We start from the raw sequence: 24,628 nt of genomic DNA, 5'->3' as shown, positions 1-24,628 counted from the left end.
TAAATTAGATCCTGGATCATGACTCGAAGTGGAATGCATCACTTGAATGGACTCACGGGAGCTGGAGCTGGGAGCTTCTGGCTTTGTACTCTTGCTTTATAGAGAGAAAACCTTTGACCCCTGGCTGGTCCCTAACTTGCCCACAGCTTAGGACCACCAGACCATGTCTGCTCCTTCCTGTATGTGTAGCCCCATGGGCTTTCTCTTCCCTGGCCTTCTTGACAGACATGTCTTGTCACCTACCATCATTAGTGTCCAAATGCTCTGTAAATCCAAGGCTTTCGCTGGTCACCCAGGGCCAGTTCTAGCCCACTGACCCACACGGCTGGGCTAGCATCGGCCTCGCTCCCAGCTCTGCTCTCTCTGCTCCTGCCTGTGGGGCCTACTCTGGCTACAGGACCTGGGATAGGGTTATGCCCAGTGCAGGCAGCTCCAACTGCCTGGCTATGATGAGGAACTGGGCACCGAGGTCTTGGGCTTTTAATGGCTACCATCATGTTTCTGTTCCCTGCCGTCTTCCAGGAGGTTGGTGTGGGGCTAGCAAATGAGTCCCTTCCTGGGCCACCTTCCTGCCTCTAGGGACCTTGCATACTCTGTTCCCAGACAGCCACGTCTAGGGAACCCTTCTTCCTGCCCCGTCTTTCCCGAGGAATTCTGGCTAGGTCCTGGCCTTTCTTACACTGAACATGGGTCCTCCTGTCCCCCAGATCATTCGCGAAGCCCCCAAAGCAAGTGCAGACCGTCTGCGAGTGCATCCTTATCATGAAAGGCTACAAGGAGCTCAACTGGAAAACCGCTAAGGGCATGATGTCCGACCCCAACTTCCTGAGGTCCCTGATGGAGCTTGACTTCGACTCTATCACCCAGAGTCAAGTGAAGAACATCAAGGGTGAGCAGGGCTGGGAGGGTCCAGGCAAGGGGCGGGGCTGGGGTGTCACCATAGGCCTGTGGATGGAGCAGCACACTGGCTTTCTGGCTCCCGTTGGTGATGTGGGGACAGGGGCAGCTGCTGGCCCACGTGCAGTTGGTTCAGCACGGGGTCTGGCTCTCCCTGGCAGGGAAACCCGGCTCTGCCTTTGTCTTCTGGGTGGCTTAGCATTTTCCCTCTGTGCCTCTTGCCAATGCCATGCCTCTGCATGCACCTGGGGACCGGGCAGGGGAAGGGTGGCACCACCTGCAGTCAGCGGGATGTGTCTTTGGCCAGAGAATGTCCAAGCTCCCTGCCAGCTGACTCTCAGCACGGAGTCACCACCTCATGGACCACATTGTCACAGGTGTGCACAACCTTACCCCTGAGGCGGTTGGGGGTGGCTCAGCAGGTAAAGGTACTGATTCATAGTGCCTTGGTAACCTGACTTAGATCCCCAGAAAGAAGAGAGAACTGACTCCCACGAAGTTGTCATGTGACCTCACTTGACATGTGCACTATGGCATGTGTGTGTAAGACACACACACACACACACACACACACACACACACACACACACAGCCTGTGCATGTATGCAACACATGAGAGAGAGAGAGAGAGAGAGAGAGAGAGAGAGAGAGAGAGAGAGAGAGAGAGAATTGTAAGAAAGCAGAAAGACTCACTACCAAATGCCCTTTCGCAGTCCCTTACGGTAAACACAGACACTAATGAAGTGTGAAATCCCATGTTCCCCTGCACCTGGCTACCGCTGGGCAGGCTTCCACTTCCGTAACATTGCTGGGGTGGGGGTAGGAATCCATTCACAGCTTCTGCATCCCGGTCAGCTGCTTGTCTGAGCCCCCTAAGTGCTCCTGGTTGCCAGAGCTTGGAGAGTGTCCAGTGGGGCCTCTGGGTCATGTGAGGTCACATGGAGTCCCAGGTGGCAGTGGCTTTTACCCTTCAAATCCACCTTCAACCCCACACTTGAGAAACTCCATGCTGCAGGACCCTGAGGAGTGGGTACTTGGGACACTTCCTCTGTCCTTAGGCAACGTGTTTCCAGTTCTATCTGCCTTGAGGGGGGAGCTTGACAGTCACTGTGTTTGACCTCTAGGCCTCCTGAAAACTCTGAACACCACAATTGAGGAGATGGAGGCTGTGAGCAAGGCGGGGCTGGGGATGCTGAAGTTTGTGGAGGCCGTCATGGGGTACTGTGACGTGTTCCGTGAGATCAAGCCCAAAAGAGAGAAGGTGAGCTGAGGCCTCACTGTCCTGGGATCAGAGTTCAAGTGTCCATAATGCTTCCAGAAAATTCTGCCAAGTTCTAACCTGAAACCACATAAAGACTTAGGATCCTGGCCGCTGCCCTCGCTCACACAGCGTGCAGACAGACAGGGCTGAAAGCTGTGTGCCGTGTAGAGATGGTTACAGCCCACCCCAAGCTGTGGTGGCTCTTTAGCCTCTGCTCTGGAGGCTGTAAGGATGGCTTCTCTCTCCTGCCAGGGACATCCTATGAATCGTAGAATATTTGGCACATACTGTTTTACACACACACACACACACACACACACACACACACACACACACCGCCATGTATCTTGATGTAGCAGATGGTGGCCTCACAGTGTATAGTATGAACACCCTTGGGAATGAGACCCTTTACTGTCTGCCCACCAGCTTCATGTAGGTCCGTGGTCCAGTTCTCAATCCTGTGGGTCGTGGCCCCGTTGAGATTCAAATGACCCTTTCACAGGGGTCACCTAAGACCATCAGAAAACACGGGTATTTACATAATGATTCATAACAGTAACAAAATTAGTTAGGCAGTAGCAACGAAAACAATTTTATGGTGGGGGTGCGGGGGGTCACCACCACCTGAGGAACTGTATTAAAGGGTCACAACATTAGGAAGGTGGAGAAGCACTGATGTAAGTGGAGATGGCCGGCCCTCTGCCATCCTTCTGCTCACTGTCTTCACACAGGTGGCCAGGCTGGAGCGGAATTTCTACCTAACCAAACGGGAGCTAGAAAGGATCCAGAACGAGCTGTCGGCGATCCAGAGGGAGCTGGAGGCTCTGGGGGCCAAGTATGAGGCCGCCATCCTGGAGAAGCAGAAACTGCAGGAGGAGGCAGAGATCATGGAGAGGCGTCTGATCGCAGCCGACAAGCTCATCTCTGGTCTGGGCTCAGAAAATGTCAGGTGAGAGGCATCACCCACCTAACAAGCAGAACCATAATCTATACAAACTTGGCATGTCTTCCCAAGGCCTGACAAGTCCGAGTCCGCATGGGTCATGGCCAGATGGGAGGAGCCGCTCAGCGTGGTGGCTTCCCTGTCCCACACAGGTGGCTCAATGACCTGGATGAGCTAATGCACCGGCGGGTGAAACTTCTGGGCGATTGCCTGCTCTGTGCAGCCTTCTTGAGCTATGAGGGCGCCTTCACCTGGGAGTTTCGTGACGAGATGGTCAACCAGGTGTGGCAGAACGACATCCTGGATCGAGAAATCCCCCTGAGCCACCCTTTCCGACTGGAGAACCTCCTCACAGATGATGTGGAGATCAGCAGGTACTCACACCCCTGATCCCAGAGGGGCCTGCATGGGTGTCACCTGGGGGTGGGTGGTGGGTGGGGCTGCAGCCTAGGAGGCACGGCCAACCCTGAGCAAGGTCATGAGTTATGGCCTTGGGCTTATGACTTGGTGGGGGAACGTCCATCTCCCTGTGGTCGTCCCTTGCAGGTGGGGTTCCCAGGGCCTTCCCCCCGATGAACTCTCGGTTCAGAATGGCATCCTTACCACCCGGGCCAGCCGCTTCCCGCTCTGCATCGACCCCCAGCAGCAGGCCCTCAACTGGATCAAGAGAAAGGAAGAGAAGAACAACCTGAGGGTGTGGCCCCTTTGCCCAAGAGTCCTGCACCATGCTCCTCCCTGAACTCTACCCAAAGCCCGAAGAACCCCTTTCCCCTACCTCCCCCAACCCCTGCTCAGGGGTTCAGGCTGAGACATCTTTATGATGAAGACCATGTCTTCTGTCTTTATCACCTTCAGCCCAGATCAGGGCGAGGTGGCCCAAGATGCTCCATTGTGTGTGTGGGAGGGGAATGCGGTTGGGGGGGGGGGTTGGAGCCTGGGTGGCGGTAGGAGCTGGAAGGGAGGCAGGAGGCAGAGGTGACAGCTTCATTGGGATGTGACTCACTTAGCAGTCTCTCACTCATTCAAAACAGAAACTTCTGTGGCTTTTTAGCATATTTTCAGAGACCTGGAATAGTTAAGATGCAGCTTAGAATATTTTTATTACCTCCATCCCTACCCCCACCAAGAAGAACAGTGTTTGCCCCAGTGGCTGCTCCCTAGCCCCTGGCAGCTGCTAATATGTTTCCTGTCTCCATGGCTTTGCCTGTTCTGGATATCTCCTAGGGAAAGGACCATACGGTAGTATTTAGTCTTTTGTAACTGGTTTATTTTATGTTGTAGGGGTTCAACCATGTTGTAGCAGGTGTGGGTGTTTGTGGTTCAATTTTCTTTTACTCTTTACTCTTTAGGGGCCTGCCACCCAGCTGCCAAATACATGGAGTCTCATGCTTACTTAGGAATGCCTGGCCTTAGCTTGGCTTGTTTCTAGTCAGCTTACATTATCCCATCTGCCTTTTGCCTCTAGGCTTTTATCCTTTTCTATTTCTGTGTATCTTTTGTTTTCTTTTTATTCTGTGTCTGGCTGGGTGGCTGGCCCCTGTCATCCCTCTCTCCTCTTTTTCTCATTCCTTTTCTTTTTTTTCTCCTTCTATTTATTCTCTCTGCCTGCCAGCTGCACCTATCCTTCTCCTGCCTCACTATTGACCGTTCAGCTCTTTATTAGACCAATCAGGTGTTTTAGACAGGCAGAGATACACAGCTTCACAGAGTTAAACAAATGCAACATAAAAGAATGCCATACATCTTTGCATCATTAAACGAATGTTCCACAGCATAAATGAATGTAACACATCTTCACCTAACATTCCACAATGGGTGCTATGTCCCTTTTTATAGCTGTATACTATTCCTTTGTGTGGACATACCAAATGTCTTGATCCATCAACAGTTGAAGAACTGCTGGGTTATTTCCACTTCATGGTGCTGCTATGAACATTTGTATGCACACTTCTCTTTTATATATGTTTGTGGGGGGGGGGGTCATGCATGTCGCAGTCAGAGAACAGCTTTGTGGATTTGATTCTCTCCATCTACCACGTGAGGGCTAGGGACTGAACTCAGGCTTGCATGGCAAGTGCCTTTACCCACTGAGCCACCTCACCAGCCCTGGCTGTGCCCACATTCATGGTCCTCTGTAGTTAGATTTTCCTGCCTGGCCCAGTCAGGACAAATCTCTCTTACCCACCAGTCCCACAGTTGCTCAGACCCAACCAAGAAAGCACACAGAAACTTACATTGTTTACAAACTGTATGGCCGAGGCAGGCTTCTTGTTACCTGCTTCTTCTATCTTAAATTAACCCATTTCTGCTTATCTATACTTTGCCACATGGCTTGTGGCTTACCAGTGTCTTTACATGTTGCTTCTCATGGCGGCGGCTGGCAGTGTCTCCCTCCAGCCTTCTACTTCCCAGAATTCTCTTCTCTCTTGTCCCGCCTATACTTCCTGCCTGGCCACTGGCCAATCAGAACTTTATTTACACAGAGCGATATCCACAGCAGTCCTCCAGGGCATACACCCAAGAGTGGGATTGCTGGGACTCATTAATGGTTTTTAGTTTTGTCCTAGGCTTGCCTCCCTCTTGACTCTCTTGGTTGCCTCCAGCTTCTGAACTTCCCGGTGTGTGCTCTCCCTCAGCTTGCTGTGGGAGAGCCGTTAGGCATGGCTCACCCCCAGTTCCCTTCTCTTTCCTGCAGGTTGCCTCCTTCAATGACCCCGACTTCCTCAAGCAGCTGGAGATGTCCATAAAGTACGGGACCCCCTTCCTGTTCCACGATGTGGATGAATATATTGACCCTGTGATTGACAATGTCCTGGAGAAGAATATCAAGTCCACCCAAGGCCGCCAGTTCATCATCCTGGGGGACAAGGAGGTCGACTATGACACCAACTTCCGGCTGTACCTCAACACCAAGCTGGCCAATCCCAGATACTCCCCATCGGTGTTTGGGAAGGCCATGGTCATCAACTACACTGGTAAGAAGGGACAGATCTGGCTGCAAATGTCCAGGGCCCCCTACCTTGAGAGTGAGACTTCCTGGGCACCTTGTCACCTGGTGGCCCTGGGTCTTTCTCTGGAAGTTGTCTTTGCTGGTCCATTCTTAAGGTGTGGGTGAACCATTCCCCCCTCCCCCAGAAGGCTGGGTACTTTGGGAGGCAGCCAGTTGCAGGTGCCTGGGTATGCCTAGCCTGGACTCTAGGGTATGCAGTGAGGGCTCCTTGTCCCCTCAGTCACACTGAAGGGCCTGGAGGACCAGCTGCTGAGTGTGCTGGTGGCGTATGAGAGGCGGGAGCTGGAGGAGCAGAGAGAACATCTCATCCAGGAGACGAGTGAGAACAAGAACCTGCTGAAGGACCTGGAGGACTCACTCCTGCGGGAGCTGGCCACGTCCACGGGGAACATGCTGGACAACGTGGAGCTGGTGCACACCCTGGAAGAGACCAAATCCAAAGCCACGGAGGTGCCTACCTCTGTGCAGGCGGGAGGGGCCCTGTCACCTTCTAGCTCCTCTCCAGTGGTCTCAGGGGCTCAGTCATAGCCTTGGGTCTAACATGTAGGGGAGAAGCACCAGGATGGGTCACCTCTCCTCAGCTGACTAGAAAAGGCCACCTTGGGGCTGGAGAGATGACTGAGCAGTTAAGAACATTTTGGCTGCTCTTCCAGAGGACCCGGGTTCAGTTCATAGCACCTGCATGGCAGCTCACCACCCTCTGTAACTCTAGTTCCAGGGGATCCAATGCCCTCTCATGGCCTCCACAGGCACCAGGCAAAATACTTACAGACATAAAATAAATATTAAATAAAAAGGAAGGGCCACCTATAGGGGCTGTGCTAGAGGAGGGTGGGCACACTCCTATGCAGCTGGGTAATCTTCCTGAGTTGAGAGTCATGGAAATCCTAGCCTTGCCTACTCTAAATAAAAAGGGATGTTATCAGCTCAAAAGCAGAGAGGTGTAGTGATTGCTTCAGGTGAGGCTGGATCCAGGATCCAAAAGTACCATGTAGATTCCATATCCCTCCATTTTATGTGCTGGGCCTTGAGTTGACTTCTTCTTCTTCCAGTCTCTGCCTGAAAGGACATGGCCTGATGTCCCCTCGGGTTCAAGTTCAAGGTCCCTGCAGGCCCTGGTGACAGTCAACTCCTGGGAACACTTCATGGTCCCTTTTGTGCCCCACAATCCGCTTTCTACCACTCCAGGCCTTTCAGGATGTCATCCAGCACCTCCCTGTTTCCATGGTAACTGAGGGCTTTCTGCAGGTATCAGAGAAGCTGAAGCTGGCGGAGAAGACAGCTCTGGACATCGACAGGCTGCGGGATGGTTACCGGCCGGCGGCACGGCGGGGCGCTATTCTGTTCTTCGTGCTGTCGGAGATGGCGCTGGTCAACTCCATGTACCAGTACTCCCTCATCGCCTTCCTGGAGGTCTTTGGGCTGTCTCTGAAGAAGTCGCTGCCTGACTCCATCCTCATCAAGCGGCTGAAGAACATTATGGACACACTGACGTTTAACATCTACAACTATGGCTGCACAGGTGAGCGCAGGGCCAGGGAGAGGAACACAGGAACTTAGCCTGCCTGTGCCAACAGCTCACTTTATAAAGGGATGTCCAGAGCACTGACTTCCAAACCACATCTTCAGCGAGATGCGATTCACCCACCCCGAAGATGCCCCATTCCAGGCTTGCTGAGGTTCACAGGGCCCCTCCATCTAGGACCTCTCCATTGAGCTGAGCCTGGCTCATCAGCAGTTTCTCGATCCCTCCCTTCCTTCCCCACCCTGGAAGCCTCTGCTTCACTTCCTCACTGAGAAGACACCTGTCCTGGCACTTCCTACCAAGGGAGTCCTGGAATATGTGGTTCTCATAGCTAGTCTCTTCATTTAATATATCTGAACACCAAGGCCTGTGCCGTAATATCAGGATTCGTCCCGTTCAAGTGCTGAATAGGTAGAGTTCCACGCTCTTTATTTCTCAGCTGGTGGACATTAGGTTGTTTCTGCTTTTTGGCTGTGAGGCTAGTGCAGCTGTCAACGTTTGTCATAGGTGTGTGTGTCTGTCTGTCTGTGTCTGAACATGCACGCCCGCTCTGGGCCTCATGCATGCTAGGTGAGTGTTCTTCCTCTAGGCTTCTTCCCAGCCTGAGCATTTGCTTTTGGTTTTGGATCCATATGTTCCCTGGAGTAGAGGTTCTGGGCCACAAGCCAAGTCTCCGACTTTTCTCTTCTCAGACTACCCAACTGGATTCAAAAAATGGCTGTACTATTTTCTACTCTCCAAATGCACTGTTGGTTAAGAACATTTCATTCTGGAACATTCTGAACACCATCTGGCCAGTGCCAGTTCTGGTATTGTCTTCATGGTTGGCCCCCTTGCTCTGTATTGGACTCACCTGTCTATAAGCATCACAGCTTGAACCTCTTAAGTGGGTCATGTGCTTTTTAAAATAAAAGGCACAGCAGTCACCTCCTGTAGTTGGACGTTTCTCTCACCTGACAGTTCCCAAAATAAACACACAGAGGCCTATATTAATTACAAATGCTTGGCCAGTAGCTCAGGTTATTACTAACTAGCTCTTACATTTAAATTAACCCATTTCTATTCATCTGTGTATTGCCACACGGCTTGTGGCTTTACCTGTCCTCTAGCATCTTGCTTCATGGGTGGCTGTCTCATGTCTCTCTGACTCCACCCTTCTTCCCTCTAGCATTTTCAGTTTGGCTTTCCTGCCGAGCCTTACTCTGCCTTGCTATTGGCCAATCAGCTTTTTCATTACCCAATGAGAGTAACACATATTCACAGCATACAGAAGGATTATTCCACTGCAGTTTCCCCTTTCTGTCTAATTAAAAAGGAAGGTTTTAACTTTAACATAGCAAGATTATATATAACAAAATAGTTATTGAGAATTATAATTATGATGTCCAGTCCATTTGTATTTGGCAAAATTAGAGAAAATACTTTATTATCTTGGTGAGTCTAAAGTTTTATACCTAATTTACCTTTTATTATAACTAAGAAGAGCTATAACTATGACAACCTGTCAAAGACCCCAGAAGGATGTAATGTTAACTAATGACAGGGACATATTGCCTCCTGGACAGTCACCCAAAGTTCTTCTGTAATTTTGGGGCATCCAACTCTAGCCTACAGGCCTAGAATATCTGGCAGACTTTCCTGTGAAGCAGGGAATTTGGAAGGACTGTACTACCTTGTCTTGGCAAAGTTTGGCAGTTGCCTTTTTTGTGTCCTGCTGGTCCAGTTTGGACAGTAACTGTCAGCAATTGAGGCAAGGGCAGTTTCTTTGCCCACATGGCTAGCTTTTGTCAAAAAGGAAAATGAACTCCATATGGAGTTTCATCGTCTCTGAAGTGCATTGGTGCTCCCAGGAGCAGACATGTCTCACTATCATGAAGAGTCTCAGTTACTGAAACATTTTAAATACTTATACTATGTAGGTCTTTGAAGTGTTTGAAGATTACCTATCTGAAATATATCTTTGTATACCTAGAAAACCTAACATGACTATTAATGACTATTAATTTGTATTTCTTAATTATACATTACATTTTTGTTTTGTTTTGTTTTTTCGAGACAGGGTTTCTCTGTGTAGTTTTAGTGCCTGGATCTCACTCTGTAGACCAGGCTGGCCTCGAACTCACAGAGATCCACCTGCTTCTGCCTCCCGAGTTCTGGGATTAAAGGTGTGTGCCACAATTGCCCGGCATACATTACATTTTTAATTGAGCTGTATAAACACAGTACCTTAAACAAGAGTAGAAATATACATACAGTATAACAAAATTAACTTTACATTTGTATCAATAAATTAAATCCATGCCAATGTAAAATATTTTGAGATTATAAATTTTTAAATTAAAGTAGATTCAATAATCTATCCTTTCCCCCCATCATTTCTAAATCATATTCCCCTTTCTTCTTTTAGAAAGAGATCTCTGGCTGGGCGGTGGTGGTGCACACCTGTAATCCCAGCACTTGGGAGGCAGAGGCAGACGGATCTCTGTGAGTTCGAGGCCAGCCTGGTCTACAAAGCGAGTTCCAGGACAGCCTCCAAAGCTACAGAGAAACCCTGTCTTGAAAAAAAAAAAAAAAAAAAAAAAAAGAAAAGAAAAAGAAAAAGAAAAAAGAAAGGGATCTCTGAATTTAATTTTTTGTTTGGTCTTTTTTTGATTATGACCAATAACAATTTGTAACCAAACCCCCTTAAATGAAAACAAGCATTTAGAGCCAATATTTTGGGAATATGGGCATAGTTTTCTAAACTACTTCCTGCTGATTGGGGGTGCTGGCAATCTTTGGGGACCCTGAGAAAATCAGGATAATTGTTAAGTCTTCACTGGAGTATTCTGTGAGGCTGGATCATCTCAGTCAGCAGCCTGGAAGCTGTTCTGGATGCTGGATCACCTGGGTCATCATTTTCATTGGTGTCTGGTCCCCTTGCTCTGAAAATATACAAACTTTTAAAGGTAACATACATATCTGTATTAATACAAGTATAGACTGTGCACTACACACAAGATAGTCAAAGATTATTTTCCATTATGTGTTTGAGCAGGTAAAATATACATTGTGTGTCTTGTAGTTCTTCTAGGTTTATTTTTTTATGTCTGTAGTCAGAATTTCAGGGGTCTTCCTCAGTCAAACCTGATCATCTTTAACTTTGAATAATAATCCATTGTCTCTTAGCAGCCAAAAAATTCAAAGGCAGTGCAGTAATATACAGGATCCAGACTCTGTGTGTATTTTCCATCTTTACATGGCTTATTATATTTTTTATTATTCCATTTTTAAAGAAGTTTTTCTACTCTTTTTCTTTTCTCTCCCAAGCCTACATATATTTTTGAACACACTGTAACCTGTTTAGAGAGTTATTCTTCTGTCTGAATCTGTCTTTACTGTGTATCAGTAACCCTTTGTGTCTGTATGAGCAAGAACCCTAAAACCACCATGCAGCGTGCAGGCAGAGCTTGTACTGACAGCTTAAGCCGGCAGGCAACAGCTGAGAAATGCCTCTCTGTACTGCACTCCATGCAAGAGACTGCGGAAACCAACCATACCGCTTAGCTCATGGCAGTTGGTGGCCAGCTCCAAATCACAGGCAGCTGTTAGGAGATGCATCTCTGCACTGCAGCTGGCATGAGATGGAGACTAGGAAGTTGCGTCTGGCTCTGGTTGTATGTGTTTAGAACCTTCTTTTAAGCTTTTTTAGGTTTCATATGGAAATTTCGGCCCCATGCTGGGCACCATATGTAGTCGGAAGTTTCTCTCCCACCTACCAGATCCCAAAAGAAGTACACAGAGGCTTATATTAATTAAAAATGCTCAGCCAGTAGCTCAGGCTTTTTATTTATTTGTTTCTTTGTTTGTTTATTTATTTATTACCAGAGCTGAGAACTGAACCCAGGGCCTTGTGCTTGCTAGGCAAGTGCTCTACCACAGCTAAATCCCCAACCCCAGGCTTATTATTTTAACTAGCTCTTACGTCTAAATTAACCCGTTTCTCTTAATCTATACTCCACCCTTCTTTCCCCCACCCCACCTTCTCCCACCCCTACCCCCCAGCATTTTTAGTTTGGCTTCCCTGCCTAGGTTTATTCTGCCTTACTATAGGCCAATCATCTTTTTTATTAACCAATGAGAGTAATGCACATTCACAGTGTACAGAAGGACTATTCCACAGCACCTTCCAGCTCTGGAAACTCCATGCCTCTGTCCCAGCACTCAATTGTGCTGCCTGTGGAGAAGGTGGCTCCTGCCCTGGTTGCATGTCCTCCACTTAGAGAATATGTAACTCTGGTTGATGTGACCATGCCAGGTACACACCGGTGTCCACCACGACAGACTGCCCTTTTGCATCTGGACAGCCATGACCATCATGCCCAAGTGCAGGCACTTTGCGATATGGGAATTCATATCATTTCCCTTGGACTTGGGCATGGACAGGCCTCCGTTCTGAAGTGCAGTCCCTGTTTCCGTCTCTCCATAGGGCTGTTTGAGAGACATAAGCTTCTCTTCTCCTTCAACATGACCATCAAGATAGAGCAGGCAGAGGGGAGGGTCCCTCAGGAGGAGCTGGACTTCTTTCTAAAAGGTAACAGGCTTACTGGCTTTCACCCTCCTGCTCTCTTAGGGCACCCGGGACATGTGTGTCCATTCACTATAAACACTACCAGCAACAAAATCCCTCTCAGGTTTGGTGTCCAAAGGCACACAGGTCATCAGCAACCCTCATAAATACGTCCTGGTTGACTCAAGGCACCTTTGCCAGGGGCTGTGTTGAGACCGGAGGCCTGGCTGAGCTGCACAGCTGGGCTCACTGGTAACAAGCACCAGCCCATGCCCCCTCCTTGGCAAAGGGACCACTCCCAAAGCAGGGACCACGGAAGTGCAGTGTGCATGGCCAGTGTGCTGGGCATGGACAGCCCATGGCTGTCACCCTCTTCTCTCTGTGATTAGGGAACATTTCCCTGGATAAGAGTCAACGCAAGAAGCCGTGTACCTGGCTGTCAGACCAGGGCTGGGAAGACATCATTCTCCTGTCAGAGGTGTTTTCAGACATTTTTGGGGAGCTTCCCAATGATATCGAGCAACACATCACCACCTGGCAGGAGGTGAGTGTGCGCATTCTCTCCTCCCCTTCCCGACACAGCTGCTATCTCCACACTGAGCCCACAGCCTCCCTGGTGCCAGGAAGACACTTTCCAGGGAAGCTCTACCCCATGTGGCCAGTGCCCTTGAATCCCTGGATACACTTTACTTCATCCAGTCCTGCTATCTATGTAGGAGAACTAGCCACCATTTCACCCACCCATCTGTCCCTTATCCATCCATCTATTCATTATCCATCTATAATATCTCTATCCTCCATCCATCTAATCATTCATCTTACTGATGATCTGCCTATCTGTTCATCATCAATTTATCTATCATCCATCCATCTATTCACCCATCTGTCCATTACCCATCCATCCTTCTGTTCATTCACCCATCTGTCTATTACCCATCCATCTATTTATTCATCCTTCTGTCTATTACTCATCCATTCATCTATTCACTCATCCATCCATCTGCTCATTCATCTATCTGTTCATTCACTCATCTGTCTATTACCCATCCATCCATCTGCTCATTTACCCATCCAACTGTTCATGTATCTGTTCATCTAGTCATCACCCATTCATCAGTCTGTCCATATGTCCACCAGTCTATCCTTTAAATCATCTGCCCATCACCCATCTATCCAATTGTTTATCTGTAAATCTATCCCTCTATCACCCATCCACCCGTCCATCCATTCATCCAGCAGTCCATCCGTCCATCCATCCATCCATCCATCCATCCACCCATCCATCCATCCATATAATTGTTAATCTATCTGTCTCTCCATCACATATCACCTGTCCGTCCATCCTTCCAAGAAATACTTCCTGGGCCTCTCCTGGCTCCCTGCTGTGCCATCTGAACTCCACAGTGATTGTGACTTGGCTTTGCCAGTCTTTCAGCTCATGGTTTTTGGTGTCAACAATGACAGCTGGATCGAAAGTTCAGATCTGTCCTCTCTCTTTAGTGGCTCTTGGCACCTTCACATACACACAGTGGCCCATGCCACTCCTGAGCTGATGCCCCGGTCATCACTCTTTGCTTCTGGCAGTGGTATGACCTGGATTCGCTGGAGCAGTTCCCGTTCCCTCTGGGCTATGACGAAAACATCACTGCATTCCAGAAACTGCTCATCTTACGCTGCTTCCGGGTAGACCGGGTATACCGTGCAGTGACGGACTACGTGACCCTCACCATGGGAGAGAAGTGAGTGCCCCAGCCCTGGCCCACAGGAGCAGGGCTAGCCTGCTCTAAGGGACCTGGCCCGAGTGCTCCAGAAAAACATGAGGGGCCACAGTCAGGCAGAAAGGGAAACTTAAAGTGTTTGAATATTTTAAATTATTAAATTAATTTGTGCATGTGTGGGAGTACAGGCATATATGTGGGAGAGTGGGCGTGTGTGTACGTGCGTGCGTGTATGTGTGTGTGTGTGTGTGTGTGTATGCTTCGAGAAAAGACCTCAACCTTAGATGTCATTCCTCAGGAGCCATCCACTTTGTGGTGGTTTTTTAAATTTAATTTAATTTACTTTTATTTTATTCCAAGACAGGGTTTCTCTGTGTAGCCCTGGCTGTCCTAGGACTCACTCTGTAGACCAGGCTGGCCTCGAACTCAAGAGATCCACCTGCCTCTGCCTCCCAAGAACTGGGATTAAAGGTGTGTGCCACCACTGCCACCTGGCACCTTTTCTTAATTTTCATTCGCTTTTGAAAATTCCATGCAATGCATTTTGACCACATCTGCCCCTCCTTGGGCTCCTCCCATCCCTGTGTTCTCACCTTTTAAAAAACCCATTGAGTCCTATTTGTGCTGTCCATATATCTTGGATGTGTGGCCTTCCATTGGAGCATGGTGGACCTACTGGGCTCACAGCTTTGGGGGAAAAATGGACTCTCTCTATCCATTGCCAATAGCTCCTTGGATAGGGGTGGGACTCTGTGCTTACCTTCCTGCCAGAACTTGTGGATCGACAAGTCATATGGGTCCTAAGGGAAGCTGCTATTATTACCCTGCTAAACCGATGCAGTATTAAACTGACTCCTAACAATCCCTTCTACCCGGCACAGAGGCTTCTTTCAGCAGTAGATGGTGATCAACACAGGAATTCTGATTTTTTTTTTTTAAATATGAAATCCCCTTCTCTTTCTGCATTGGTGGCTGTCTTAGTCTGTTCTGTCTTGCTCCAACCAAATATTTGATGCTGGGTGATACAGAACAGAAAGAGGTTTATTTGGCTCCTGATTCTGATGGCCAGAACCACAGTCTGGCTACATCACAACCTGGCAAAAAGAGAGAGCCTCATGCCAAAGAGGCCAGGCACACGAGGAGCCTCACTTTGTAACTACCTGATGACGTGCAAAGGCACCCAGTCCTGTTGGAAGTGTGTTAATCCTTTCAAGGCTGGTGCCTTGGTGACCAGCAGGCTCTACTCTTTAAACCCACCACCTCTGGATAACATCATGTTGGGGCCCATGTTTGTTTGGGGGACAAACACTATCTAAATTAGAGTATAACTGATTAAAAACCCTACAGGGCAGTGTGGGGCATACCCATAGAGCTGTTGATGTGTGATTTCTGGGTTTGTGCCAAGGCCTGTGCACACGAAGGGCAGGTCAAAGCACTTGGCTCAGTATCAATTGCTGAAACCCAGTATGCAGGGATCACATGGGGTAGAGGGAGCCAGAGAGGTCTCTGCTACAGGAGGGCATCACTTGGTGTACCGGATCTGTATATGTAATGGGATTCTCAAAAAACCAGGACCACCAGGCAGCAGTGGTGCACGCCTTTAATCCCAGCACTCGGGAGGCAGAGGCAGGAGGATCTCTGAGTTCGAGGCCAGCCTGGGCTACAGAGTGAGTTCCAGGAAAGGCGCAAAGCTACACAGAGAAACCCTGTCTCAAAAAACAAAAACAACAACAACAACAAAAAACAAACCAGGATCAATGTATGAAGAGCTACATGAGAGCCCTGGATGCTGAGGGGTGGGGTGAGACAGTAGGGTAGGGAGGTGGCCTGGGGCTGTCCTGCAAGCGGCTTCACGTTCTCTGTTTTGACAGGTATGTGCAGCCTCCAATGATCAGCTTCGAGGCCATTTTCGAGCAGAGCACCCCCAATTCGCCCATTGTATTCATCCTGAGTCCTGGCTCTGACCCTGCCAGTGACCTCATGAAGCTGGCCGAGCGGAGTGGCTTTGGGGGCAATCGCCTCAAGTTTCTTGCAATGGGTCAAGGTCAAGAAAAGGTAACTAGCAGGTTCCATGTGAGCTGTGGCCAGGAGTGCTGGGGGAGGGGGAGAGGAAATTGGGCTCAAACCACATGACACTAGTGGTGGTTTGGCTGTGGTCTCCTCACCTCCTGTGACCACTGGACTCCACTTCAAAGCCTCCTGTCACCATGGTCCCATACGGGTCAGCGATCTTAGACTTGGGCGTGTGGCTCATGGGGATTTTTCAGGTGGCCTTTTGAAGGCTGTCTGTCCCATGCCACGCTCCCTGCCAGCTCACTGTGACAGGTCACAGCACTCAGGGAAACTCGGGGTCAGAGGAAGCCAACTACTAGCCCTGACTTTGTTATGAAGTGTCTGTAATGCTCTGGGAAACACTGCCACCAGCGCCCAGGACAGGAATAGTGACACTGGGTAGACAGAACTCTCTTTCCAACCTCAAAACCGGAGGAAGCCATTTCCATGCAAGTGCCACCCAGGCCTTGGGGCCTCTGGAGACCAAGACAGTGTTGAAGGAGGGGCTACTGCCTTTGTGGTACACTCAGGAAGGGGTCATGGACCACCTCTATGCTCCAGGCCCTGTAAGTCTGAATCCTCTGGGCCAGTTCTGCTTCCTGGAGGGATGGGAAGAACTCCTGCAGGCCTGCTCAGGATGCAGTCTTGGATGCAGTGTGACTGTGAAGGAAGTTAGGGATCTTGGGGCTGTGGAGGCTGAAGAGGCATGAGGCTCATCTTATAAGCCATGACTGACCCTGAGGTCTCAGATGGCAGGAAGACTTGTCTCAGGATGGTTTCCACCTTAGCTCCTGGATCCCTGCATCCTTCTGGCTCCCTTGAAGCACAGGGTTGGCCTAACTTGGGAATGATAGTCCACCCCCACCTCATCTCACTCCCTCTCCTGCAGGTGGCGCTGCAGCTGCTGGAGACAGCCGTGGCTCGTGGACAGTGGCTCATGTTACAGAACTGTCACCTCCTGGTCAAGTGGCTGAAGGACCTGGAGAAGTCCTTGGAGAGGATCACCAAGCCACACCCTGACTTCCGTCTGTGGCTCACCACAGACCCTACCAAGGGCTTCCCCATTGGAATCTTGCAGAAATCTTTAAAGGTCTGCCTTGGGGCATCAATACAGAGAAGCTACAGCTCTGGTCCCCGTCACTGCCATAGGGATCCTAGGGTGAAGGGGATCCCCTGTGTACCCACTTGTGTGTGTGTGTGTGTGTGTGTGTGTGTGTGTGTGTGTGTGTGTGTGTGTGCGCGCGCGTGTGCGCGCTCGCTCTCGCTCTCTTCATCTCCCATTCCAGCAGGAGATATGCCGTGGGAGCAGGAGGTGGCAGAGGGCTCCTGGGTCAGGCCTGCCTTCTGCCCTTCTGCAGGTAGTTACGGAGCCGCCTAACGGGCTCAAACTGAACATGCGGGCCACCTATTTCAAGATCTCCCATGAAATGCTGGAGCAGTGTCCACATATTGCCTTCAAGCCCCTGGTCTATGTGTTGGCCTTCTTCCACGCTGTGGTACAAGAGAGGAGGAAGTTTGGCAAGATCGGGTGGAATGTGTACTATGATTTCAATGAGTCCGATTTCCAGGTAAGCATGGAGACGTTCGTCCAGCCAGTGTACCCCTACCTGGCCAGCTTCTGCACCTGCCTTCCAAGTTCACCAACAACAAGGTGCAGGCTGTGAGTGGCTGTTAACCACAGCTCTTCCTCCCCTTAAGGTCTGCATGGAAATCCTGAACACATACCTAACGAAAGCCTTCCAGCAGCGTGACCCACGCATCCCGTGGGGCAGCCTCAAGTACCTGATCGGAGAGGTGAGGAGGCTTGGGTGCCTCCTGAGGGCTGGAGTCTGGGACTGAGACACCTGTCCTTTGGACCCTTGGGATTGTCCTTGTTCCTGCCCCCCCCCCCCCACACACTCCTTACCACCCCAAGGCCCCTGAAAAATACCCTTGCCTCTTCACGGTTGTCCCTTGACAAACTCCATTCCAAGGGAGCTCTCTTGTGTGACTCAAGGGCCCCCGGGCTCCCGCTAATCTTCCTCTGGGCAGTTCCTAGCTTGCCAACGTACTGAGCACATCCAGGGAGGCTTGATGTGTTCTTGGGGTGTGGGTACCTTGACTCTAGCTGAACTCACGGGAAAGCTCTAGATTCGGGGAAATTTGTAGTGCAGAAGGACTAACTGCTGGTGTCTAGGTTCTTGTCTGTCTGTCTGTCCCACTTGGGGATTTTCCCAGTCACATTAGGCTCCCTGTGGGCTGCTTCAGACTTTTGTTCTGTTCAAGAAATCAAGAAAAATCAAGACCACGGCATGACTTGATAGATAAGGCCCCTTCTTGTCTACCTGGCCCAGAAGGTTATTTGAGTAGACAGGTTGGAGCTGGGCAGCAGGAGGGGCTAGAGCTATAGGTGCGTGTGGGCTTATGGGTCCCCACTGGTTCTCCGCTATTCTGAACTCAGGTCATGTACGGAGGCCGGGCCATCGACAGCTTCGACCGGCGTATCCTCACCACTTACATGGATGAGTACCTGGGAGACTTCATTTTTGACACTTTTCAACCATTTCACTTCTTCCGGAACAAGGAGGTGGACTATAAAATCCCCGTGGGGGACGTGAAGGATAAATTTGTGGGTGAGCTGTCCCAGGGTGAAGAAAGTTCTTTGGGAGATGACAGATTTTTTCATCTGCTTTTTCTGTGGTTGACTCAGTCTTTACCACCATCTCCTGATGGGACTCTTGGGCTGGTCAAGTGAGGCTGTTCCCCCGGGCCCTTCCTCACCTTAGAGCTGCTCCTTAGCTGAGGTCACCAACCCTGGAACTTCACCCGGAGGGGCAGGTGACACTGGGAAGGTCACTCGGCCATCTGCACAGCAGATACAGTGCATGCAGATGGGAGAGGTGGTGTAGGGCCTTTATTTTAAAATACATCAGTAATGGAATTAATTTTGATTTGGGGAACTCTGTAGGGGATATGATCAGGAACACACAGTAAAATCTGCTCGCTCTCTCTCTCTCTCTCTCTCTCTCTCTCTCTCTCTGTCTCTGATTCTAGAAGCCATTGAGGCCCTCCCACTTGCCAACACGCCGGAAGTGTTCGGCCTCCATTCCAATGCTGAAATTGGCTATTACACACAGGCAGCTCGAGACATGTGGTCCCATCTGCTGGAGCTACAACCACAGACGGGTAAAGCTGCCAGGGAGCCCCTTAGCTGGGTTGGGGGCAGAGTGCGCCTGGTGGATGCAGGCAGCTTGCCCAAGAACAAGGAGGCTCTCAAAGCCCCATCTTCTACGCAGCCAGCCTCGAAATCTCTTAAAGTGCCCTCCTTCCAGGGGAATCCAGCAGTGGCATTAGCCGTGACGACTACATTGGCCAGGTGGCCAAGGACATTGAGAACAAGATGCCCAAGATCTTTGACCTGGACCTGGTCCGGAAGCACCTGGGCTTAAACATTTCACCCACCTCGGTGGTGCTACTGCAGGAGCTGGGACGTTTCAACAAGCTCGCTATTCGCATGACCAGGTCTCTGGCTGAGCTCCAGAGAGTGAGTGTGACCCTATGGGCATGGACCTACCTGTCAGGGGGAAGCCCCTGGCCCTCCCACAGCCCTGCTGAGGACTCTCTTCTGACAACAGGCCTTGGCTGGGGAAGTTGGGATGAGCAGTGAGTTAGATGACGTAGCCAGGTCTCTCTTCATCGGGCACATTCCTAACATCTGGAGGAAGCTTGCCCCTGATACCCTGAAGACCCTTGGAAATTGGATGGTCTACTTTCTGCGGCGGTTCAACCAGTACACACTGTGGGTGAGTGCTGGGGCCCTGTGGGTCTGTTTCTGACCACCCACCCACACTCATCTTCCCAGTGAGGACCCCTGTGAATGTGTATCGGGTGTCCCAAGGATGCCCTCAGTTGCCACGGGGCAGTCTGTGCTGGTATGCCTTTGAGTCTGATTTACTATGCAAATGAGAGGATTTCATCTAAATGTCTTGGTATCTGTTCTAGCTCATTTTTAGGGTCTTTATCCTTCCTCCTAGGCGTGACATTTAGGTAGCAACTGTGTACGTTTGTGTCGCCAAGAGCACTGTGGTCACTATCCATGAACGCAGTCCATGTGTATACCACGCACCACAGAGCACACACACACTTGATGTGAGATAGCCTCTAACGCTGTAGCCCAGGCTGGCCTGAACTGGCAATTGTCCTGCCTTCGTCTCCCAAGTGTTGGGATTACAGGTGTGCGCTGAAGTCTGTCTGGGTTTTCTAGAAAGTCAAAGTCATACTTGGGGAGTGACATTTGTTGTCCTCTGTGTGGTCTCTGAGTTTGTGGCCTTTGCTCACCGATGGAACATCTGGTTGTTTGGCCCCCCCCCCCCCCCCCCCCCCCCCCCCCCCGTGCTTCTTTAATGAAGGTGAAGTGGAGGGTGTTTTGTATGCTTAAAGACATTTGCGTTTTCTGTGAACTGTCATGCCTGTTTCCTTTTGATACAAGACTCCATCTTTTTGTATTGATTTTTTAAAAATTTATTATGTATACAGAAGAGGGCACCAGATCTCATTACAGATGGTTGTGAGCCACCATGTGGTTGCTGGGAATTGAACTCAGGACCTCTGGAAGAGCAGTCGGTGCTCTTAACCTCTGAGCCATCTCTCCAGCCCTGTATTGATTTTTTAAAAAAACCATATGTATGAAGTACGTGTATATCTCTGTGAAGGAATGCATTCAGGTTTGTATGTGGAAGTCAAGAGGACAACTTGGAAGTGAATCCTTGCCTTCCACCGTATTTGAAGACAGGGTCCCTTGTTCACTGCTGAGCACTACAAGCTAGCTGGCCGGTGAGCCTCTGGCCATCCTCTTGTCTGTCCCCCATCTCGTGGAGGGGCCCTAGGATGACAGGTGGGTGGCAGTACACCCAGCCATGTGGTTTCTAAGGGTCCAAACCTAGGTCTTCAGGCTTGTGGGGCAAGTGCTTGGTCCACGAACTGTCTCCTTAACCCTTTTCATTGGTTTTTAAGAGCTCTTTGTATATGAGAGAAAGTAACCCTTGGTCTGCTGGTGATGCATGGACTCCTCCCTGCTAGAAGCCATTTACTTGGATGATGATATGAGGGTGGTGTGTGAAGGTTTTAAGTTTGAATGCAGTCAAAAGTCTTTGGTGGCTTCTGGACTTTGCAATTCTCCACTTGAACTGTGAGAGGTCTGATGTGGTACTTTTGTGGGTTTGTGTCTATCTATATGTATGCGTGTGTGTGCACATGTGTATAGAGTCCAGACATGAACCTTGAGCATCATTCCTCATGGGCCGTGACTTTGTTCCTTTCTCATTAGGACCTGGGGTTCACTGATTTGGCTAGGCTGGCTAGTCAGGGAACCTTAAAGATATTTCTCTACTGTCTTAGTACTGGTATTACAAGCATGTGCCACCACCGTATTTGATGTTTTTAATGTGGGTTATGAGAATCAAATCCCCACATTTGTGGGGTAAGCACTTTGATGGCTTTGGTGTCCCCCTAAATTTTTTGGCCCACCTGGAGTTTGGTGGTCAGCTTTTTCCCTAATGGGCAGCTAACTGATTGAATATCAGCATTTGTCACCATGGGAAATAAGGTCTTTTATCAGCTTTGAACAGGGTGTCACAGCCCAGGCTCCAACTCCTGTCCACCTTCCCTACCAGGTTACCGAGAGCGAGCCCAGTGTGATGTGGCTCTCAGGGCTGCACATACCAGAGTCCTACCTCACAGCACTGGTACAGGCCACATGCCGGAGGAATGGTTGGCCACTGGACCGGTCCACCTTGTTCACACAAGTGACCAAGTTCCAGGATGCTGATGAAGTAAATGAGCGTGCGGGGCAAGGTACGGTGAGGGTCATGTACCCTGGTTTCCATTTGGGGCTTTCCTCTCAGAACGATTCCCCAGCTCAAAGGGAAGAGCACCGTGTGGATCAGGCCATGCTTGAGCTGGGCTGCCATCTACAGCGCTATTTGTGATATCTCAGAGAGCAGTTTCTCACTGAAGACTAGCAGAGTCATGGTGGATGGCAGGGAGGCCTAACCATGCTAGTTTGTGGCAAGTGGGCTCCCAGGTCAAATGAGTTTTCAAAGAGATCCCTGAGTGGCTTTCCCTGAAGGGCAGAAGTGTGGGGGTCAAAGAACACATAGGGCCGGGCAGTGGTGGTGCACGCCTTTAATCTCAGCACTCGGGAGGCAGAGGCAGGAGGATCTCTGTGAGTTTCAGGCCAGCCTGGTCTACAAAGTGAGTTCCAGGAAAGGCACAAAGCTACACAGAGAAACCCTGTCTCAAAAAACAAACAAACAAACAAAAACCAAACAAACAAAAAAGAACACATAGGCTAGCTTGGAGCCTGGTCTGGCATGCCCAATCTTTTTTGTTTCGAGACAGGGTTTCTCCGTCTCCATGTAGTTTTGGTGCCTGTCCTGGAACTCACTCTGTAGCTCAGGCTGGCCTCGAACTCACAGAGATCCGCCTGGCTCTGCCTCCCGAGTGCTGGGATTAAAGGTGTGTGCCACTGCTGCCCAGCTCATACCCAACCTTTTGACATTGTGATATGACACTACAAAGTTCCCACTTGAGAACTGCATAATCTAAAAATCACGAAAACAACCAACCAACCAACCCAAACAGTAGGAGAGGTGGGTTGGTTGGTTAAGGAGGGCTGCAACTGTAAGGGCTGCAGTCATCTCTTTCTTCTGCCCATGGAACACATCTGCTAGAAGATGTGCTGATTTCAGCTCAGCCAGCAGCAGTCTGACTATGCAGGTGCCGGCTGGAAACTGTTTCCCTAGCCAGAGTCCATTGAACTGCAAAGAACAGAAGCCCCTTTGTATCTGGTTGAGAGTGGATGAATGGGCAAGTCTCAGGGCCCCTCAGGTCTCACTGGTGAACATCCAGCTGCCTCTCTGTGGGGCAGGTAGACAGTTTCTGTCTTTGGTGAGAGCACTGAATCCTAACCCCTATAGACCACCAGTAAGTTTTGATGTTCTCGCTTTTGGGGCCTCTGCATGCTAGAGACCACACTCCTCTTGGGTTTCCCCCTTTGGTTCAGAGGATGCTGGGATAGCTGTGTGCCCTGAAGGTCCAGGGAGAGAGGTGCAGCCTGGACCCACTTCCTTGGAGCCCTGTCTTCTGTCTAGCTATTCTTTTACACGGGGAAGTGGGGCAGAGTTGAGCCCCCTCAGTGGCTTCTGTACTTGTCCTTGGTGCACACCTTTGAGAGGGGAGTAGCCCCACGAGACACAGATGCATCTTGTCACTCCCAGGGTGCTTTGTCTCGGGGCTCTACCTGGAGGGCGCTGACTGGGACATAGAGAGAGGGTGTCTTATCAAAAGCAAGCCCAAGGTGCTGGTGGTGGACCTGCCCATCCTGAAGATCATCCCCATCGAAGCTCACCGCCTCAAGCTACAGGTGATGGTCGCCTCCCTGGCTCCATCAGGGCGGGACATGATTAACACTATGGGGCCAGTTCAGGGGAAAATACTCTGGCATACACGCATGTGGGTGTCCATCATCCACAGGGGTCAAGTCCAAGCTCAGACCCGGGGGGGGGGGGGGCTCCTTCTTAGGAAATTCCGGACACACTCTTTGAGTCAGAAAGTGGCTCCATCTACTGTGGCCAGCAGGTGCCTCCTACTCCACCTGTCTGTGGGCCAGGCAGCACTGGCCCAGCCACCCCATGGTGAAGTACTCAGTCTCAATCCCTCTAGTCACGAGCTGATGCCTCCAACCCTGAGAGTATGTCACCTGCCTTTCCCTTACAGAACACCTTCCGGACCCCGGTCTACACCACCTCCATGAGGAGGAATGCCATGGGAGTCGGCCTAGTGTTCGAAGCTGACCTCTTTACCACGAAGCACATCTCACACTGGGTGCTACAGGGGGTGTGCCTTACCCTGAACTCGGATTAACCCCAGCACCTGGAGGACTACATGGAGCAACCACGCCTGTGGCAGGCCACACAGGTGCTGATGCATCACAAAGAATGAGAGACTGATGTCATTTCAGGGAGCTGCCCTAGGGGGCCAGGTGGATGGTGGAGGACGGTGTTTGATGCTGATTTCCCTTGCACTTGAAATCAGCCATCTAAATGTACTTTTCCATTAAATGAATCTTGTTTTGCAATGGGCTTTTGTGTGTGGATACATGTCCATCTTGTTCATTCCTCAAGTACTTTCCTTGTGTTTTTGAGATACAATCTCAATATCCTGGCGCTTACTGATTTGTCAAAGCTTAGGGTCCTCCTTGTCTTCACCTCCCCAGGGCTGGGGTCACACACAAATCTGCACCACCACACTTCATTTTTGTTTGTTGTTTTTTAAGATTTTATTTCCGTGTATGTGTGTGAGCCTGCCTGAATACACGTGCACCACATGTGAGGTGTTGGGGTCCCTGGAGGTTCAGCCAATTGTGAGCCGCCATGTGGGTGCTATAATCAGCAGCAGCGTCTCTAGCCTTGGCTTTGCTTCTCCATCTTCTTGAAAACTCTGGACACAGCACGCACCAGTGCAAGTTTTAAGGCAAGTGCATTCTCTCTTCCTTCCTGTTAAGCCACTGGTGTGGGGTTCTACCCACCTCGACTCCGGCACCTGCCCTTTGCTGGCAAGCGCATGGAAGGCTGAGGCTGCTAGGGCAAGTGTTCAGTTCCTGCCAAAGCTCCAGACTCCCCGCTCCCAGGGCCT

General features: G+C 50.2%; 1 protein-coding gene across 1 annotated transcript in view; it reads left to right on the top strand.

The window, feature by feature from the left end:
• Dnah10 (dynein axonemal heavy chain 10) overlaps window positions 1–24,069 on the top strand; it is a 96,182-nt gene extending 72,113 nt beyond the window's left edge. The window contains exons 49-70 of the mRNA XM_036171641.1: window positions 708–889; window positions 2,022–2,158; window positions 2,890–3,107; window positions 3,254–3,475; window positions 3,648–3,795; window positions 5,797–6,076; window positions 6,332–6,561; window positions 7,360–7,633; window positions 12,105–12,209; window positions 12,575–12,729; window positions 13,770–13,924; window positions 15,775–15,958; window positions 16,845–17,045; window positions 17,314–17,523; window positions 17,654–17,749; window positions 18,396–18,567; window positions 18,989–19,120; window positions 19,267–19,478; window positions 19,570–19,737; window positions 21,607–21,787; window positions 23,212–23,357; window positions 23,711–24,069. Of these exons, the coding sequence (XP_036027534.1) occupies window positions 708–889; window positions 2,022–2,158; window positions 2,890–3,107; window positions 3,254–3,475; window positions 3,648–3,795; window positions 5,797–6,076; window positions 6,332–6,561; window positions 7,360–7,633; window positions 12,105–12,209; window positions 12,575–12,729; window positions 13,770–13,924; window positions 15,775–15,958; window positions 16,845–17,045; window positions 17,314–17,523; window positions 17,654–17,749; window positions 18,396–18,567; window positions 18,989–19,120; window positions 19,267–19,478; window positions 19,570–19,737; window positions 21,607–21,787; window positions 23,212–23,357; window positions 23,711–23,857 (3,955 nt within the window). The 3' untranslated portion in view covers window positions 23,858–24,069. The remainder of the gene's footprint in view (window positions 1–707; window positions 890–2,021; window positions 2,159–2,889; window positions 3,108–3,253; window positions 3,476–3,647; window positions 3,796–5,796; window positions 6,077–6,331; window positions 6,562–7,359; window positions 7,634–12,104; window positions 12,210–12,574; window positions 12,730–13,769; window positions 13,925–15,774; window positions 15,959–16,844; window positions 17,046–17,313; window positions 17,524–17,653; window positions 17,750–18,395; window positions 18,568–18,988; window positions 19,121–19,266; window positions 19,479–19,569; window positions 19,738–21,606; window positions 21,788–23,211; window positions 23,358–23,710) is intronic.
• The last annotated feature ends 559 nt before the right edge of the window (window positions 24,070–24,628 follow it).

This window comes from Onychomys torridus, chromosome 22, assembly GCF_903995425.1.
Source record: "Onychomys torridus chromosome 22, mOncTor1.1, whole genome shotgun sequence".
NCBI classification, from domain to species: Eukaryota; Metazoa; Chordata; class Mammalia; order Rodentia; family Cricetidae; genus Onychomys; species Onychomys torridus.
This window is presented reverse-complemented; position numbering and strand designations above follow the sequence as displayed.